Here is a 17,831-nt window from a genome sequence, read left to right as displayed (position 1 = left end):
GATGTTATTGAGCTGAAGGTACGGCAAGCGCAGAAGACCATAAAGTGCCAAACGAAAAAGAGAGTCGCACACGCCCATGGATTAACAAATGAATGCGGTACCAGAATTTTAACAGTAATGCAACAAAAACACAGATTTTGTGAGAATTAAAAAAAACTCAAAACAATCAAATTTCAACTCTGTTACACTATGTCCAGTTTTTACCCATTATCTATGTATAATAGAGTACACACACACACACACACACACACACACACACACACACACACACACACACACACACACACACACACACACACAAATACACTTACACGTACAGAAGAAGCATGGACCTTACTAGACAATGATGCATTTTTGGACTGAACCATTTCAAGTCAGTGGAGTATTTTGTTCACAATTTTGTTTTGTATTACTTTCATACCTGTCACCCTCCACAGCTCCATGCCCTTACAAACTGTCGTATTTTCCAATACAAAATACAAAATAATCGTACACCATATTTTTTTTTCTGAATGATGCATGATGGGAAATCCCCAGGCGGCAGACGCATGCGCACAGTAGCATCACACCGCTCGCTTCGTTTGCAACGAAAAAAACAATACCGAGATAGAGGCTTCCGCGGCGAACTCCTTTGACTTTATTGATTTGCCGTTTCGTGATAGTCTGTGTATTCCGGATGGTACCTCAAATTTGCGTTTTTCCGTACAGATTTTCTTGTACGTCGTACTCGTCTTAAAATGCATAAAAACCATACTTTGTACGGCAAAACCGTACGGGTTTACAGGTATGTACTTTATAGCGTTTTCCATCACATGTAAGCCTATCCTCTCTATTAAGGAGATTATTTTTAAATATCCTATAATCCTTTGGGGGTGTTTGAGCACGCCCCAAAACGGGCTGGTTACGCCCCTGATTTACTCCAATCCGCTGGGTGGCTGTCATAAAACAGAAATAGCAACCGCAAAATAAGAGGAAGAAGGCGTTCGCAGCGTAGGAACTGCCTTTATTACGTTGTGTTCCGGTTGCAGTGACCTGTAGTTGTCACTTGCCTTTTCAGAACATTTCTGGACAAAATTAGCTGTAAGTACAGTTCAATTCAACAATATTGGTATTAGATGTTTGCAATCTTTCTGTGCAGTGTCGTTGTATAATTACCACGTCAGACTCTTTGTAATCATGACTGTGTGTATCGTTTCCTGAATACAGTGCTTTGCTAGCGATCCATTTTGGAAGACATTTATTGATAACAGTTTCACTTCTTGGTTTTGCAGCTACAAAGATGTTATGTAATGAAATTGTGAATATGCTTGGTTGCTATTAAGATTTTCGAGAAGGGTTGTTCAAACCTCACATTGTGACATTGTGCTTGCTGTTAAAAAAGTCATATTGAAATATAATATTGTGAATGTGCTTAATTGCTGTTGAGATTGTCATGATTGTTTTTTTCTGTTATTAGTGTCAATAAATTTGTTCAAACCAAAAAAAAAAAAAAAAAAAGCTATAACGAATATCTATGTCCTATAAACCTTAACTGTATTACCCGGTGTCGCTTTTGGGCAAGCTAGGTATCGATTTTTGCAACCCTAATGTGCTAAATATACATCCATGTATTTTCCACCTTGGATTTCGCTTTTTGACACGACATGATCTCGTTGTTTTGTAAAATAATGTATTTAAAAATAATTGTATTGTCACTATTTACTAAGCCAATGTTTTTGCTTGCACAACAGGTTAGCATTTAGCTAGCAGGCCGTCGTCAGCCGTGAGCAGAACCAAAACAAGCGAATCTTCATCAATGGTGTGTCTACATCCAGAAGCCGTTACATTGTCCTGTGTGTGCTCAATGAACGCTCTTCTCAGGTCACATCACAGTGAGTAATTATTTGGTACACCGTTTTTTTTGTTTCTAGCAAAATCTTATAATAATAATAATAATAATTTCCTTGTATTGTCATTCTGTGTAACAATGTACACAGAACGAAATGTCGATTGCACCTGACCCGTTGTAGCGAGCCGATGCAGCCGCAGCCAACAGAGGGCGCCGCCGACCACTTTTTAAGTCTTAGGAATGACTCGGCCGGGGCGCGAACCACCGACCTCCCAGTCTCAAAGCGGGCGCCTTACCATCTAATACTCGATATATTAAATGGACACTGTATTTTGGGAACCTATAGCTCGGGAGCCAGATAGGTCTCTACATGAATAGATATTGCTCTAAGATAAAATTAAGGTCTTGCATATCTTTGCTGGATCATTTGTATGTGATGCCGATTCTGGTACACATGAAGCCGAAACATTACTGTGATAGTAGGTGGGTATGTTCAGTGTATATGTATAAAACTCAGTTTTATATCAATATAATCAGTCAAGGTGTCAAGTAATTTCCCTTCCAGGATGACTAGGCTGCAATGGATGATGCAAGGGCTTCAACAAACAATACACAGATATCGTCAACATGAAACAGGCCATTCATAAGCTATAGAATATAAGCGTGTTTTAAACCTAGATTTTAACAGTTCCACTTTGGTTGCCGATAGAATCTGAGGGCAGAGCATTCCACAGCACCCAGGCCTGAATGGAGATTGCTCTTGAAACTGCAGGTCGTTTTTTTGGCTCTTGGCAACACTAGTAGACCAGCATTTTCTGAGCCAAGGCTCCGAGCAGGAACATAGGGGGGAAATTAATGCGGCAAGATATCAAGGGGCAAGTCCATGCATAACTTTGAAACCAACAGAACAAACAGTTCTGGCTGTACCTGGCATAGAAATCCTGCATATGGGAGCTCACAAAACAAAATGTGTTCATTGTTGAAACAGTATATGATGAAAACCCACAGAAAAAAAACGTAAACACTCAAAAATGGCAACGAAGGACCCGCAGCAATTTGATTTTATGAGTAGTTTGGGTTGGCGGATCTCTGCACACACATTACATCCCCCCTTCTCTTACACACGCCCAATGCGTAGAAGGGAAATACATTTCGTTTACAGTATTTTGTGACATAATTTTAAAAAGAAACTCTGCTCTCACCTTGTTTTGAATCCATTATTCAAGAAAAAAGTGACAGTCAAAACGAGCCTCAAGATTTTAAGTGCGGGAGGGAGACACATTTGTAAGTGGTATTGAGTATTTATTTTGATATGTGCCCCGGCAATATTATTTTTTACATCATAGGAAATCACCAAAAGTCACATAGTGAAATAAAATGCATTAAAGAATTAGCAGGTTTGGTGGTTTTGTTGAATTTTGTCGTAAAAAAGTAGTATGGCTCTCTCAAAAAAAGTTGAAAATTGTTTGCGTTAATCGTTCTTTGTTTAAAAAGGTTCCCGGCCCCTGCTGTATACTAGATGTTACTGTGCAGTGCACCGTAAACAAGTGCTAAAAAGCACAAGGACTAATGCAGTGACCAAACCCCACTTATTTATGTAGGAATTTATTCATTGTATTTATTAGCCCAACATTTCACAAGGTGTTTGGTTTGGTTGGCAAACATTTTGAATTGTGGGGCCTCATTGGATCGAGGCAGGTGTGATAAAACTACTGTTAAAGAGGAAAAATTGGATCAATACTGTCTGTAAACTAATACCACAGCAATATGCGGAGAGCGAAGATAATGTAGGCATATTAAATTTTTATCATATTGTTGCTACTCTTACAAAAATACATTTTATTTCTTTTGCCTTTTTTGGTAAGCATTCCATTCATTCAAAAATAAAAAGTGACAAAAATATGCATGTTAGAATAGCAGTGACTATATTCATTTCTGAACAGGCAGATTTTTACATGTGCATTTTACATTTGTATCTAATTTATATGACTATTTAATTCAATTGTTTTTGCAACACTCATAATTAAATCAAATGAATTAATGATATCCCTTTTTGGCACTAAATTTGTTAATATGCATCAAGAACTCAAAATACAACACAGCAAGTTTTGACTTTTTTTTCATAATTTGGTATATATTTTGATTAAAATTAATATTCAATATTTATATAATAGTAAATGTTTTATATTGTACTTCACTCTTACCATTCACACACACGCGGATAGGGAGTCAGGCATGCAAGGCGCCTACCTGCTTATTGGGGGCATTAGCTGTTCAGTGTCTTGCCTAAGGACCATTTGACATATAACTTTGAGGATTTGGGAATCAAACCTGCAACCTCTCGGTCCCAAGACTGATAGATAGATATATTTCTATATATGTATAGACATTAGTTTGTGTGTGTGTGTATTAGCTTAAATTCATGAACTTACATTCCTGATATATGCATTTTCAAAAACAGCTGTAAGTCGGAAAAAAAGCACTTATTTTACATAACCCAAGCCTCATCTAAAACTAGCTGACATAATTGTCCACCATCTTGCTGCCACAGGTTCCTAAAAATTTCAAAAAGGCTGGGCAAAAAATGGGAAGTGAAATGGTGCGTTTTGGTCACGTTGAGTATCTGTTGTTTGTAATCTTCCTTGTGCTTTGTAGCACTCGTTTTCGGTTGTAATTTGTTTTTGTTTTTAATTCTACCAGTAGTAAGCGCTAAATAATACACAATGTTTTAAGAGCTTTTGGACAATAGAGCCTAACAAATGGAAGTGTTACACCATTAAACCCCAACTGAAAGAACAACGCACAATTGTTTTGTTTCTCTTTCTCAGGCTGCTCATGCATGGCAGTTGCGAGGCGTGAAAGGGAGTTTTGCCAAGCCCAGCACCTGCTCTTAATTGTCGACAAGTGAACCAGAAAGACAACATTGTCCTCCTTACTCTCGTAGTCACAGGTACCATATTTTCTGCACAAAAAAGTACACCGGATTATGAGGTTCCCCCCCCAGTGTCATATTTCTTTTCATATATAAGGCGTACCAGACAATAAGGTGAATTGAAATAAAACTCCAGTAAGGGCTAGGATTGCACTAAAATAAATTAGTGATTAGGTTTGTGCATGATTGATCAGTCAATAAGGGTTTTAGGGGCCGATACCTATTACTAGTTTCAAAAGGAGGGCGATAATCATTTTCTGTAAAAGCCTAAAATTTGCTGCAAGAAATTGTAAAAACATTGCACGAAAAAACATAAATTATTTGTTAAAAACTCAACTTTAATAGCTTAACCTTTGATCTAATCCTGAGCGGTGGGGTGGGTAGCAGGAGGGAAGGAGTAGGAGCAAGAGATTCAAGAGAGTCTCGGCTGCATGAGACCTAGTATTTGCTCGTGGAACAAAAAAAATGCTGATATCGTCAAATTCCCAAACCTTTGTGCCTATAATCTGTCGATTAGCCTGATCACAACTTCATAAATTAGATGCAATGGGAAGTGAACTTGGATCCCGACAGGGGCAGTGCGCTGAATCCTATCCACTAGAGACACAGATGACACACGTTAAAAGCATTATATTTTATGTCATCATCAAACTATTTTTAGTCATGGTACCACATTGTTGATGATATTATTTGACTGGGCCACGAGAATATTCACATTAACTGACATTGAACCGGTTTGTGGCACCGAAAAAGTCCTTACAAAGTACATAATATTCTATACTCAATAAAAAGAAAGGCGGTGTCGGAAGTAAATCTGTTTTCATGAAAGAAAGAAATACATGGCTGCACATATTCAACAATTGTCACTTACAATGCTTAGTTTAGGCTGAGAGAAAGTGAAACAAAATTCTATAGTTTTAATCCCCTTTTCTTATTTTCAACACTTGAATGTGGTACCATGACTCAAAATTGTGAGATAATGAGAAGACTTAATGCCTTAATTTAATATATTTTTTCAAATAATAGTTTATGGTAATCGCATTACAATGTACTTCACACTTACTATTCAAACCATGCTGATAAGAAGAAAGCCATGAAAGGCGCCTACCTGTTTATCGGGGATATTAGGGGTTCAGTGTCTTGCCAAAGGACCCTTTGACAATTAAGTCTGAGGATTTAGGAATAAAACCTGCGACACCTCTGCAACATATGCCTTTTCCTATGTCATCAATGTTCCTAGTGGCCTGGTGGTTAGGCTTTGGTGCAGGTTATGTTCAAATTTACAATTGTATTGAGTCTGCCAATTTGTGGTTTTAGGGCGCACCTTACAGTCCATAAATGACACTACATAAGAGAAATTCTTAATGAAAGTTGAAAATGTACCTAATTTTGTTTCTTTCCTCAGGACTCATTTGCCATCCTGTTATACCATGTGAAAAATTCTTGAGGAACATCAGAAGCTTGGTTTTATCGTGGTCTCAACCTCTTCTTCTTTCCCTCTCATCTCTTGATTTGCTTCGCTGAATGGGTTGACATTTTTAAATTCTCAGCTGGATTTTCCTTTTTTTGAATTTAATTTGCTCTCTATTACCATCTTGTCATAAAATCCCTTTGCAACCTTCTATTAAGTAGCACACTTCTGTGGGTGTGAAAATGATTCGACTTGCCCCAGTAGAAATCTCTCACGACAATCTAAGGTTCCTGATTACTCACAATCCAACTAATGCACAACTTGGGAGATTTATAGAGGTACGGCATTATTTATTTACTGTAGAATTTGTTGTGTTATATTGAACTCAATTTGTTTATCGGAAGGAATTGAAGGCATATGAAGCTAACACCCTGGTTAGAGTGTGTGCACCTACTTATGACAAGGCACCATTGGAACAAGAAGGCATTCGAGTCCTGGTAAGTGATTTATTTTCATCCGATTTTCCCAATATTTACTTCCAGTCCTTATATTTGTTTAAGTCATACACTATTACACGTACAGTGTGAACACATAACTGGGAAATATTCGTTGTTTTAAAGAATTATGCCTTAATGCTAGAATTCTATCTTAAATAATTGATTAAAATGATATAAATGCTGGTTGCTAGTGTACAGGGGATAACATTCCTCAGCTCGCATGCACCTAAATCTGTAGGGCATTGAGGTCCAAAGTCTGGCCACTGAGGTACTTGCAGCGTCTGGTAATAATGAACTATGTTTAACTACTCAGCAATGTTGACCACATGAAAATAAATCAATAAACTGTGTGTAAAACAGGCTATTTTAGATTTAGCCAGAAGCAATGTGTGTATTGGCCTCTTAGAAAAATGTCACGGTTTATTTAGGCCTTATTAAACTATGCTCACTACTTCATCACACTGCTGCAAATGTCTCTTAAATGTTTTATACGGATAAAAATGACTGGTATGTTTTCCACATACTGCATCTATCCGAATTACCTATTTATTCGGAAAGCCATGGAAGTAAAAGTATGATGAAGGTCCTACTGAACAGACTTGATACACAGGCTTAAATAAAACATCCTTGCCAAAGAACAATAAGGTTTCAGGGAAGGAAGGAGTACCACAATACATGTTTTTAATCTTTGGAGAATATTATGACAGAACCCCTGGACCAACATGAAAGTACAGTCCAATTGGGGGACATAACTAAATTCTGTTTTGATGGTAATATTCCTGGATTGGCAGGAGATGAACTGGAATGCTAATCTAGTCAATCTTTTTTTAAGAAAAGCATCAACCCAGTATGGGATTGAAATTATCGTAAAAAACAAACGAATGTAATGACAACAACGGCCAAGGTATCATCACAAATGATCACGATCAACAACTAAAAGTTTGAACCTGTCTCCATCTTTGAGCCGTCATATCAGAAGAGAGGTTAGACCAGAAATCATGGCCTTGATAGCTCAAACCACAGCCATATTTTTCAGACAAACTCATCTGGAAAGACAAGAACCTTGCAGTACAGTCTTCCTCTACAATTGCAAGACATTGGCTCCTACAGCAAAGCTCCAAGCAATTCCTAATTGTGACAGCCCTATTGGACCCCATTAAGAACTGGCACCTGCGCAGACGAAAATTGCAGTTTTAAGGTCATGTTAGAAGATCGTCTGGATTGGCCAAAATCATTCTCCAGTCTGCAGACAAGGGGCGCAGAGAAGACCGAAAAAGAACTTTGCTGACAACATCCAGGAATGGACTTTTTGCAACTTCGCCACAACCCATACGGTGACCAAAAACCGCGAGGAGTGGAGAGAGCTTTTAAGAGTTGCGTCCTCATTGTTGTGGAGCCCTAACTACGCAGGCTGTGAAAATGGGGGATTATTCTTTCCTAAAGAGTGTTTTCTTAAAAGAGATCCCAAATTTCTAGATGGTTTATACTAAATTACATTTGCCCTTGTTTCAGGATATGCCATTTGATGATGGCTCTGCCCCTCCGGATCAAGTGGTTGAAGATTGGCTCAGTCTTTTGCAAGTAAAGTTTCGAGAAGAGCCCGGCGCCTGTGTGGCTGTTCATTGTGTTGCTGGACTAGGAAGGTACTTTAGCCATTTTCCCTTTTTGGTTTTCATAATACATCTTTTTTTTTTTTAAGTTTCCTAAAGCTGTTGTCTAACATAATGAAATCAAATTTTCACGAAGGGAAAGGGGCATATTCTTGCAGTTAATAGTTTATTAGTATTCTGGGGTGGCTTTTTTAGTAATTCTGGACATGGATGTGGAAGTTATCAATGCTTACACTCAAGTTTTGGCTTTATTCAGTCTACTGTATCAAGGAAAACGACTGGGTTTTTGTGTCTATAGCTGCACAATTTATTTTTTTATCTATATGTATTAACTCAATCATTGCCAGTCCTAGTCTCAAATTCGAGTGCTGTCTGCCAGCTTATTTGACCTTTTTTTGAAGGCCTATTGAAAATTGAGTTGTACAGCTACACAAAGATGCAATCCAACTTAGGTAAAAATCTCACTGTTTTCTTTTCCCAGTAAATTCACTGGTGAAAAAGAGTTACTCGTCACATAGTGTTCCCCCCTTAGTTTGAATGGCAATTATGATGATGCAGAGACACTTAATTTTAATTAAAATATTTGTAGCTGTTTTCTTCTGGTATTTAGGCATTGTCTCTGATCACCTCACCTAGTCTAGTCTGCACTCATCCTGAAGACAAAAGCAGTTTTCTGGATCAACCAAGAACCGATCCAAGCCATTCCTGCCATATAGTGGTAATAGATCATACAAAAACTATTGCAGGGTCGCAAGATGCTTTAGGAGTTGGGCAAAGGGTTTCAATGTTTTTTTTTTTTTGGGTGAAAACAAAAAAAAATATCTTCACCTCCATGGTACAAAATGTGGGTCAACAACACTATACTGTATTGTATGCATGACCCAGTGAACAGAGAAGAGGTTGGTATTGTTAAAAAAAACAACACTTAATTAGTTGATCTATTGTTATTTAGGTTCTCTTTACTGTGTCGGTAATAGTCGACACCCATTTGTTCAATTATATTCATATCTGTGTTTAGGCTTGGTCACTAAATGGCATTGGCAGAGTTGTTCTTGAGCCTCGACTTTCTTGTCTTGGCTGTATATTCAATGCTTTTTCTAAAACCGTGAGATGCAGGGTAAACAGTTTTAACCCTTTATTCTAGTGGGTTGTAAAAATAACTATTTAAATATCCGTAGCACCAAGGAAGGATGACTTGCAAACGTCTTTCACATCTGTAACATTGAATGTTTAAAAATGTAAATTAAACATTGCACTTAGACATTATCTCAATAGCTGGTCGGTCCACGCTAAGGTCAGTCGGGAGGTTGCCTTTGCTGATGGTACTATCAAGCGATCTCACTTCATGAAAGTTAAAAAAAGAAATCCCGCCATAGTAAAAAAGAACCCTTCTATAAATACATTCTTACTGAAGGTAGACACGTTTTTCAGTGTATTTTTTTCATTTGCATTAACAATTACCTCCCTTATCTTTGAACGTTTCACTTGAACCAATTTGAATAGTCTTTGTCATTGATTACAGAGTAGTGAAACAAGATGAGACATGACCCTCCATGTTAACACATGATATTTTAAAGAGAAAAATACAAGTTAGAATAAATAGGCCAAAATATTTACAACAATTGTGCTTCATAGACTGGCATAAGTTATAATGTAGGGCTGCAACAACAAATTGCTAAAATCGATTAAAAGCGTTGGCGGCTAATTACCTCATCGATTCTTCGTGTTGCGTGATTGATGTGCATGTAACATCAATGCAAATAAGTGCATTGGATCTTGTTGTGAAGTTTAGGTTGTACCACTTTGGTCAGGCAGAGGGCGCCTAGAGAATATTTTTATAAAAGTATACAGACGCTTCCCTACTTACAAAAAACAGAAGATACGAACATTTTTTTTTGGGATGTCAAAAAATATCTGGACATTGCTGTAAGTTAGATTTTGTATTGTGTGCACCTTTTTTGGAGTAGAGGACATTACTGTAGTGCTTCTTTCTGCCGCTACCGGCATGTTGTGGTGCTGTGAGAGGTCACTCAGCATCCACCCCAAAAAAGAAATCCGTATTCTGCTTCCTAGTTTGTGTGTAATCTAAACACACTGCAATGTATCTCTAGCACGCTAAGAACTTTGACATTTTTATTGTTTAATATCTTGTGCATCCATTTGATGTGGTCAGTGTAAAGTGTAAAGAAGAGGCGAGCAGTTTCTTTTGAAATGAAAGTTGAATAAGAAAGCTTGATGCAGTTGGAAAAAAAATGGTAGGATCGCATTTTTTTTTTTTCGTCCACTTTTTACCAGGGGCATGTTCTTAAGCATTATATAAATATATAATTTGCACAATAAGAAGGTTTATTATATTCAAAGATTTAACAAAAACACATTTGTTGATCACATTTACAAAAGTGGATTTACATGTGGATACATGTTTTGCTACACATATAATTTATGTAGTTTTTTGTTTTTGTTTCTTATGATAAGTTAAGGTGGTAGAGTATTTTGAACATTTGCAAGTGAATAGCATACATTTGTATGTATTTTTTATTGTTGTTGGACAAACACTTGTATTTTTTTATTGTTTCACGTCATAAAATATTCTTTCACTTCCGTCTACAACTTCAATATTTGATTATAGGAGGAAAATTAAAAATGTGATCGTCTGATTCATCGATTATTACCATAATCCTTAGTTGCAACAAAAATTACCAAATAAGTTGCAAGATATATATTTTTCAGTCTAGTCCAGTTTTTCTCGCTGGTGAAGGGATCACCCAATGGAAGAAACTGTCTGAGCTTGTTAGTCCTTGGTTTGAATTATAAACATTATTGTTTTTACTGCTCTGTTACTACAGAGCAGAAGTAAATGGAAGGAGACCAAGAGGAAGGCCGCGATTGACGTGGATGGTTGGTGTTATGAGTGCACTGCAGGAAAGAGGTCTAAATATTGTGGAAGCTCTTGTTGGTGAAGAGGTGTTGTAAAAAGGATAGTGGGATGTTTAGACTCGTTCTAAGGGATGAGCAGGGCACCCGTTTGATGCGGCAGGGGTAAACCAGTAAAAGCTGTCGGGCCCTGCTGTTGAACAGAAGAGTGTGTTGTGTCACCCTGACCCGAGTGACATGGCCGCTTTCTTGTTTCCCGTTTCATCTGAAGGGACGAAAGCATGACCAACTTGGGTGCCGAGGTGCTTAACTTGTTTGGGTGTTCGGGCATTTGGGTTGGCCATGGTCCAATGATTTTTGTGTGTGTTTTTTGCTCCTTTTTCCCTTTTTTTTTTTCTTTGTTTTTCTATGCGTTTGTCTTGCTGTCGGTCACCCCTCTTGAGGGATATGACCAGGGTAGATAGATAGATATTTGTACTGAAGTCCCATCCCCTACTTTTGCATATAGGTCAGGTCTCAACCAGGATGGTGTTCATGATCTCAAGCTGAAGTACACATGAAAAAAAAACACATTTATTGAGGATAAGCCTAAAAATAACCAAATATACGTTCTGAATTGTACAAATTGCTTGGTTTTGTAATTTTTTTTTTGTAATAATTTATTTTTGTGTGTGTGTGCAGAGCTCCAGTGCTGGTAGCCCTTGCTTTAATCGAGTCCGGGATGGCGTATGAAGATGCTGTTCACTTGATAAGACAGTGAGTACATCCTTTTTTTTGGTGGTATTACATGATGAAACGGCACAGTTTCCTCACAAGCGGTAACTTCAATCTGGCCTTTGTGAGTACCATAAATTCCGGACTACTGAGTGTACCTACTTAAAAGCCGCACGCTCAAATTTAAGAACAAAACGTAATTTTGTCTTTGCACAAACCTCACCAGATTTTAATCCTGGCGGCAATTGCACTGGGAATTGGGCGTTGACGCTTTTGGCTTCAGACTGCTGTTTTTCTCGGTGCCACGCACACTCTAGGAATTTGGCACCCAAACGCCAAAATTATCAAATTTGATGCAACGTTTTCCTCTAAAAAGTGCCCCCGCATTCCTGACCGATTCACTATAGCAGAAGTTGATGAGTCATACAATTCAATTCAGGGTGCGTAAGGGTACATGACATTTTTGAAAATGCTCGAATTTCTGCTGAATTTTAATGTGTTTTCATGAATTGAAAATTGCTTCAATTTTGGGTTAAATGCTTGTAAATTCTTGAATTTGTTATCTTTCTTGACAGTCTTAACTCGATTGACCATGCATTAAATGAGGAATTTATTTGGCTTACACCCACCCTAAAATATATCTTTTTTGTTGGTGGGATCAATAATGATAATGATAAAGACAATTCATCAACAATTATTCGTATTAACAATATATAGGTGTTTGAAATCCTTAAATGCTTGGAATTTTAATGTGTTTTCAAGATCAAAAAAATGCTTCGGAGAAGTGCTCGAAAATGCTTGAAATTATTTCCACTGGTGTGTTTTCTGGCAGTCCGACTAAATAGACAATGCTTGTAAAAAAACACAAATACAAAAGTGCGTAAAAATGATGCAGATGGTGGCTCTAGTGCTCATTGAGTCATGTGAAGTATAACTGCCCTCTACTGTCGCATCCAAGAGGACAGGTTTGTCAGACGAGTTACAGGAACTTCGGCTCTTTTTCGGGCTCGGCTCACTGAGAAAAAAAAACACTTTTTTTCGCTTCCTAACGGCACCAAAACAGATTTCTATTATTATTAATTATGTTAATCACGATTTAGTAAATAGTAATTTAATTTATTTGCAGGAGATACCCTAAAAACTCATGATTCAAAATTAAAATATTCACACTGTAAAATACAAAACTATTTTGGCTTTTTGCGCACTGAAAAGATTCAAAGTCAAACACCAAATCCCTGAAAATGCAAATCAATTAAGATTTAGATAGATAGATAGATAGATAGATACTTTATTCATCCCCAAAGGGAAATTCACATTTCCAGCAGCATCCCTGAGCTGAGAACAATACAATAATAAAGCAAAAAGAATACAATATACAAATACCCAGTGTGACGTGCATTTAATTGTGATCATTAAATTTTCAGTGCTAAAAATAAATGATAAATTGCCTAACAAAAAAGGTTTACAATTCTATTTTAACAAATTCACACACAAATATAAATTAAACTAGGTAAAACAAAAATGAAAAGATCAGCAGTCTCCGAGATAAAAAAATTGAATGCACTCTGATTCGGAGCAATCAATATCATTAAAATGAGTACAAATTTGGATCAATTTTGTTCTTTTTTCTTTATTTCCACTTTTGGAATCAATTCATATATACTATAGAGCCCTTTCTTTGTTTTAAGACACTTGTCTTAAAACGGCAGAATTAATGTCAGTTTATATAAGATCCTATTGACACAGTATGATCTAGCAACAAGGTAGTAACTTTTTTTGTCATCAAAGCAAACCAAAAAAAACGTTCTTGGGCGCTGGGTTTCTTCCTTTGATGGTACTGGAAAAAAAAGGAAAAAATTTCCATGAAAAAGGTGAATGAAACCTGATAATTGGACCTCTGTGAAGTACTCATTTATCATGTCTAACTTTTGCTGGGGAAAAATGTTTTCCCCGCCACAAAAAAAAAAGTTGCTGCACCGTAGATAAAGCCGCAGTGTTTAAGCGTGTCTAAAAAGTAGCGTCTTGTAGTCCAGGATTTACAGCATTTCAAACATGTTTTTTGAAATCTTGTCTTCCAGGAAGCGACGTGGTGCATTCAACTCCAAGCAGCTGCTCTTCCTGGAAAACTACAAACCAAAACTTTGCTTGCGCCCCAAATTTTTCAACAGTCAGAGTTGCACAATTCAGTAGTTAACGAGCACAGGTGTCCCCTCGATCTCCACGTCAGGTACACACACGTGTTCTTATACCATGTAGTTGAAGATAATGCTAAGGTTATCCGAAAAGCAATTTCAATTGAGGCTAGAAAACGTTTTTCCTTTCATCTTTGTGTTTTGTCAGCAATTTCAAAGCCACACCACAATCGTTGCCCTTCAAAATAAACCCGCAGTGACTCTTAATGGTCTTTGATAGACTTCTCTGCAAGACTTGCATTCATGCGTTTCTGGATGGATACTTCAGAGATCCCCTGCAGTGCTGTCGACACCAACATCTTCAAACGTCCCCCCCTCCCCGAAAACCCCTTTTGAGTTGAGGATTGACGGAGGAAAAAAGTTAAATAAGGAGCAGAAAAGCTGTTATCGGCGATCAGTATGACTTTTAACTTTGATTGTCTTAATAGATTGGGTCATTGAGTCATTTGACTCTCCCAGTGACGGTGCTGTGTTCTACTGATTATTTTTCCTTTGCCGCAAAAATGTCTCAATATCACTCACTGTTCTCAGCATTAGGACTTTATCAAGGTTGCACTACTGTTCAAAACTTTGGGGAGACCCAGACAATTTTGTGGTTTCTGTGAAAAAGTCACACATTTATCAAACGTTGTAAAATGTCAGTTCTCTTGCCAATATGAATCTCTTCCTTTTGTTGTCTAGTTTCTGATATGCCTTTTTCCTCTGCCACGCCGCCTTGAAGGCCAGCATCTCGGAGTCTTCTCTCTGTAGATGTTGTCATTGGTGTTTGGCTGCTACTATTTAACAAAGCTTTTGGTTGAGGACCTGTGATGCATCTTTTTTTCTAACTAGAAACTCTCAGTCAGCTTTTTTGTCAATTCTGCAGCATAAACAGAATTGAAATTGCATTTCTCTCAGCCCTCAACGTCTAGAAGATTAAAAAAAAAAAAACACTGCTAGGACACATACATAGACAGTGCGGACACATAAGTCATAAAGTGCATACGGTACCTTGTAAACAAAAAGATCTGAGTGGTGCAAATTTAAGTTGTGCAATGAGCAAGGTTAGCTTATTTTGGTACTAAAGTGTTAAAGTGACGTAGTTTCCTGAAGGCAGTACACACCCACTGTCCATTTGTTGGAAAATAAGGGAGAGCTGGGCTCAAGGTGGAGTGGGTAATGGGGAGAGAGTGGCTGTGAGGAAATATGGCAGAGCAGGGAATGAGTTCAGCATCTTGACAGCCTGGTGGATGAAGCGTCCCGCAGTCTGGTGGTCCTGGCCAGCAGTCCTTTGAGACTATTTGTGATTAAGGGCTATACAAATAAACATGACTTGACTTGACAGTCTCCACAGTCTCCTGCCTGATGGCAGCAGGCTGTAGAAGCTGCGCGCTGGGTGGTTTGCTTTCTCTTGCAATGCAAAGAGTTTTGCTAGTGAGGCGAGAGGTGGGGAGAAAGGCATCGATGATCCTTTTCGCGGCCCTCACCGTGCGCAAGAGGGTCTTCTTACAATAATTCGATCAGGCTCCGTACCACACGGTGATGCCCAAATTCAGGATGCCCTCAATGTTGCCTCTGTTGAAGGTGCCGTGATATGGGCCAGGGTTTTGTCTTTCCCCAGTTTCTGGAGAAAGTAGAGGCGCTGATTGGCTTTCTTGGGCAGTCAGACTCTGTACTTGTCCTCTTGTGTGGTTGTGAAGTGGGCCTCTCTACTTTCTTTCTACTCTGTGACATTCTCTGAAAGGAGACGTACACACCGTTGTAGGAAAAATTTCTTGGCAACTTCTTGCATGCAGTAGCTTCCCTCTCTCCGAACAAGAATAGCGTTGAGTTTCACTTAAGAGTTCTCTGTGGCCGTTCTTTATGTGATACTCCAGATAATCAACTAGCTCAAAGGAAGGTCAGTTTTATAGCTTCTCTACCCAGCTAAACTGTTTTCAGCTGTGTTAAGACTATTGCACAAGGATTTTCTAATTACCATTAGTCTTGTCACACAATTGGCAAAACATAATGTACTATTAGAACACATGGTGCTGGTGCTGCAAATGGGCTGCTATACACCTGTGTAGATATTGCATTAAAAACCAGACATTTGCAGCGAAAATAGCTATTTGCCATATTAACAATGAATAGGGTGTATAGCTGATAAGTTTAATGTTATGTTCAATGAAAAGATAACATTCTTTCAAGAGTAAAGGAATTTGTAAGCAACCCCAAACTTTTGAACTGTAATGTATGCATGAACATTGTGAAGGAAACTCTTTGGCTCTAGAGAAGGGCTGTCCAGAATTCCAAATTTTACAATTAGACAGATAAATATTCTTAATATATACCAATGATTCCTCAAATGTTTTTCAAGCATGTTTGTTCTCTTGGTAAGGCAGGGTATTTTCAGGTAAATGTGTTTCTACTATTTATCAGACTTTTAAATGTTTTGCCTTTTTATAACCTGAGTTGGTTTTGAGTTTTAAAAAAAAGTTGCATTGCATGGACTTAGTTATTGTGAAATATGTTTGATCAAAAAGTTTTTTACATCAATTGTTTAAGAATGTTCTTGAATTTCAGTTTTACTTCCAACATTTATTATTTCAACTTTTTGACAGTTCTAATTTAATTGACACATTGCAATGAAGGGGTCATTTTCAATACAGAATTGTGTAAAGCAATGTTTGAGCGCTGAGGAAGGTTTCAAAGTTGATGCTCCTAATTTCTCCCTGCGTGGTCCAATATTCGATCAAAATCAGTTGGGAAAACATGGCAAATATCGTTTTGTGTTGCAATACATATTTGTTGTTTCCCCGAATAATGGTAAATTCTTAATTTCCCTGCCTTTGTAGCCTTAAGAGAGATCAAATACAAGTTCAATTTCAGGTACCAATTGTTTTCCCATTGGCTTTTCAAAGCCTGAATATGTTTTTTCTTCAAGGAAAAAAAAAGTCTGATTAATACTTGTGGAGTTGGTTCTGTTGTGGGTCTTCGGTCGGAGTGCAACAAAAAAAAATAGTGTAATGTGAAGATGTTGGGTTGTTTCCCCCTTTTCCTCTTTCCCCCTCCAATTCTTGTAAGATTGAAATTAATGTCTTGTATCCATTTTTTGTTCTATAAGTTCAATTTATCCTCTTTGGTGTCCTGGATGTAGAATAGATGTAGGAAGAAATAAAATGTTGAGATGTTTGCTAAATTTAGGTGATTGTTCCTGTATACGTCTAATTAAATGTATCTACTGTGTCTTGGTTGAAGATTGCAATGTAAGAACCTTGTCATAGATTGTTAGTGGTACGCATGTTTTAAGGGGCAATATGTAGAAATGTTTCAATCAGCAGCGCCATTAAAAATGTATTTGCCAGCTTCCCATTTTGTTTTTCTTTTTTAACATAAAGACATATACACAGTATACAAATTGCAATTCCTAGTGTGTTTAAGCACAGACTTCACATACAAGTTTGAAACGTGAAAGATGGTAACGTTTTTTTGCAACTCATCAAAACCAGTTTGGACAGCTCGGTGAGTGTAACAAAATGTAGAGTTTCAAAATTTCCTCTTCTTAATCATTGGTTGTTTGGATTACCTATTTCAGTTGGGATATATCATAGCAGATGAATGGTGATATTTGTGATAGTGGATTCAATATTTTTTTCTGATCAAGTTGAAAAAAAGAGTAAAAGTCCCTTTAAAAAAAAAGTTTAAAAAGTTTTTGTTGAACTGGCAGACATTGTTTCTCATTTTAAGTGTCCATCCGTCCAATATCTGCACCGCTTATCCTCAGTAGGGTCGCGGGGGTGCTGGAGCCCATC

General features: G+C 37.6%; 1 protein-coding gene across 4 annotated transcripts; it reads left to right on the top strand.

Annotated features, from left to right (window-relative positions):
• The first annotated feature begins 943 nt into the window (after nucleotides 1–943).
• Nucleotides 944–17,387, top strand: LOC148351450 (protein tyrosine phosphatase type IVA 2-like). Of its 4 annotated transcripts, none has more exons than XM_088354145.1 (9): nucleotides 944–1,080; nucleotides 1,731–1,871; nucleotides 4,657–4,778; nucleotides 6,166–6,288; nucleotides 6,393–6,509; nucleotides 6,576–6,668; nucleotides 8,181–8,311; nucleotides 11,834–11,908; nucleotides 13,945–17,387. In XM_088354145.1, the coding sequence occupies exons 5-9, from the start codon at nucleotides 6,414–6,416 to the stop codon at nucleotides 14,054–14,056; spliced, it is 507 nt and encodes a 168-aa protein (XP_088210271.1). In that variant the 5' UTR covers nucleotides 944–1,080; nucleotides 1,731–1,871; nucleotides 4,657–4,778; nucleotides 6,166–6,288; nucleotides 6,393–6,413; the 3' UTR covers nucleotides 14,057–17,387. The 4 variants fall into 4 exon arrangements, with proteins under 4 accessions (XP_088210271.1, XP_088210270.1, XP_088210269.1 ...); XM_088354144.1 differs by having other exon boundaries at nucleotides 6,166–6,509; nucleotides 13,945–14,093; nucleotides 14,279–17,387; XM_088354143.1 differs by having other exon boundaries at nucleotides 6,166–6,509; nucleotides 13,945–14,093; nucleotides 14,207–17,387.
• The last annotated feature ends 444 nt before the right edge of the window (nucleotides 17,388–17,831 follow it).

This window comes from Urocampus carinirostris, chromosome 15, assembly GCF_059441175.1.
Source record: "Urocampus carinirostris isolate Australia breed hairy pipefish chromosome 15, RoL_Ucar_1.0, whole genome shotgun sequence".
NCBI lineage: Eukaryota > Metazoa > Chordata > Actinopteri > Syngnathiformes > Syngnathidae > Urocampus > Urocampus carinirostris.
Note: the sequence above shows the minus strand (reverse complement) of the source record. Positions and strands in the feature narration are given on the sequence as shown.

Coding starts and splice junctions, on each gene's coding strand:
- LOC148351450 (XM_088354145.1), top strand. CDS start 6,414: ATGATTCGACTTGCCCCAGTAGAAATCTCTCACGACAATCTAAGGTTC. Junction 8,312..11,833: donor TGTGTTGCTGGACTAGGAAG/GTACTTTAGCCA, acceptor GTGTGTGTGCAG/AGCTCCAGTGCTGGTAGCCC. Junction 11,909..13,944: donor GCTGTTCACTTGATAAGACA/GTGAGTACATCC, acceptor CTTGTCTTCCAG/GAAGCGACGTGGTGCATTCA.